The 881-nt window shown below is 44.8% G+C and overlaps 1 protein-coding gene across 1 annotated transcript in view; it reads right to left on the reverse strand.

Annotated features, from left to right (window-relative positions):
• Window positions 1–248: 248 nt before the first annotated feature.
• The window catches only part of LOC118429495, a 12,337-nt gene continuing 11,704 nt past the window's right edge, over window positions 249–881 (reverse strand). The window contains exon 8 of the mRNA XM_035839995.1: window positions 249–506. Coding sequence (XP_035695888.1) covers window positions 249–506 — 258 coding nt within the window. The remainder of the gene's footprint in view (window positions 507–881) is intronic.

Below are 881 nucleotides of genomic sequence, written 5' to 3' on the forward strand. Positions count from 1 at the left end.
TATGCACGGTACAGGTTCAAATGGTTGCTCACATAGGATTTCCCCATTTTGCATGACAAGCACAATGACCTTTAGAGGAGGTCTGCCACTCTTCCCAGTAGCAGTAACTTCTAGCTTCAGAGGCAGGGCCGCTAACCACTGGTACTCACACATTACACCCCAAAGATAGATGAGGTTCAAGACAGGATTTTTTCCTCCTCATAAAAACGTTTGGAGCACGCCTTACTTGTTCATTCTCCTCTTCTACCTTAGCTGGAGCAGGGGGTTGTTTCGGTGCCGGCGGGGCTGGCTTGGCGTTTGGGTGCCATGGCAACGGGGTTAGTTCTGGTTATAACCAACTCCTCTGCATCTTCCAGTCTGGGTTCCGGTCGCGCCCTGCCAGGTTTCGTCCTACCGGCCATGTCGTTCACGATCTTGATTTTGACAGGACCGCCGGGCGAGTCGAGGATACTGCCTGAGCCCAGTTTACCCGGAGGGAGTGGTCTTGTTGCTAGTGAAGGCTCCATCTGTAAAGGATAGATGTTTAGTGATATGTAACGCTTAGCGTGATGTTCAATGTGTATATAGTCCCCAGGGCTGTCTCCAGTCTTCTTTCTGTCCTAGTCATTATCTAGGAATCAATTAGGTTGAAACAAATAAAAAAAACAGAAATTGGTCGATTTAGGTTGAAACAAATCAACAAACCAAAAATTATGTTTTAAAATCAGTCATTTTACCTTACAAAATACATTTTTGGCAATCTTATGTCATGAAGTTCACAATTTTTGGGACAGATGTGGTGAAATTTTGTTCACCCCATTACAAGTTAATTTTCGTTTCAGGATGGAAAAACAGGTCTTGGAGACAGCTCTGAAAGTCCCAATAGGGTCATCCAAGATTTT

The sequence above is a fragment of the Branchiostoma floridae genome, chromosome 13 (assembly GCF_000003815.2).
Source record: "Branchiostoma floridae strain S238N-H82 chromosome 13, Bfl_VNyyK, whole genome shotgun sequence".
Taxonomy (NCBI): Eukaryota; Metazoa; Chordata; class Leptocardii; order Amphioxiformes; family Branchiostomatidae; genus Branchiostoma; species Branchiostoma floridae.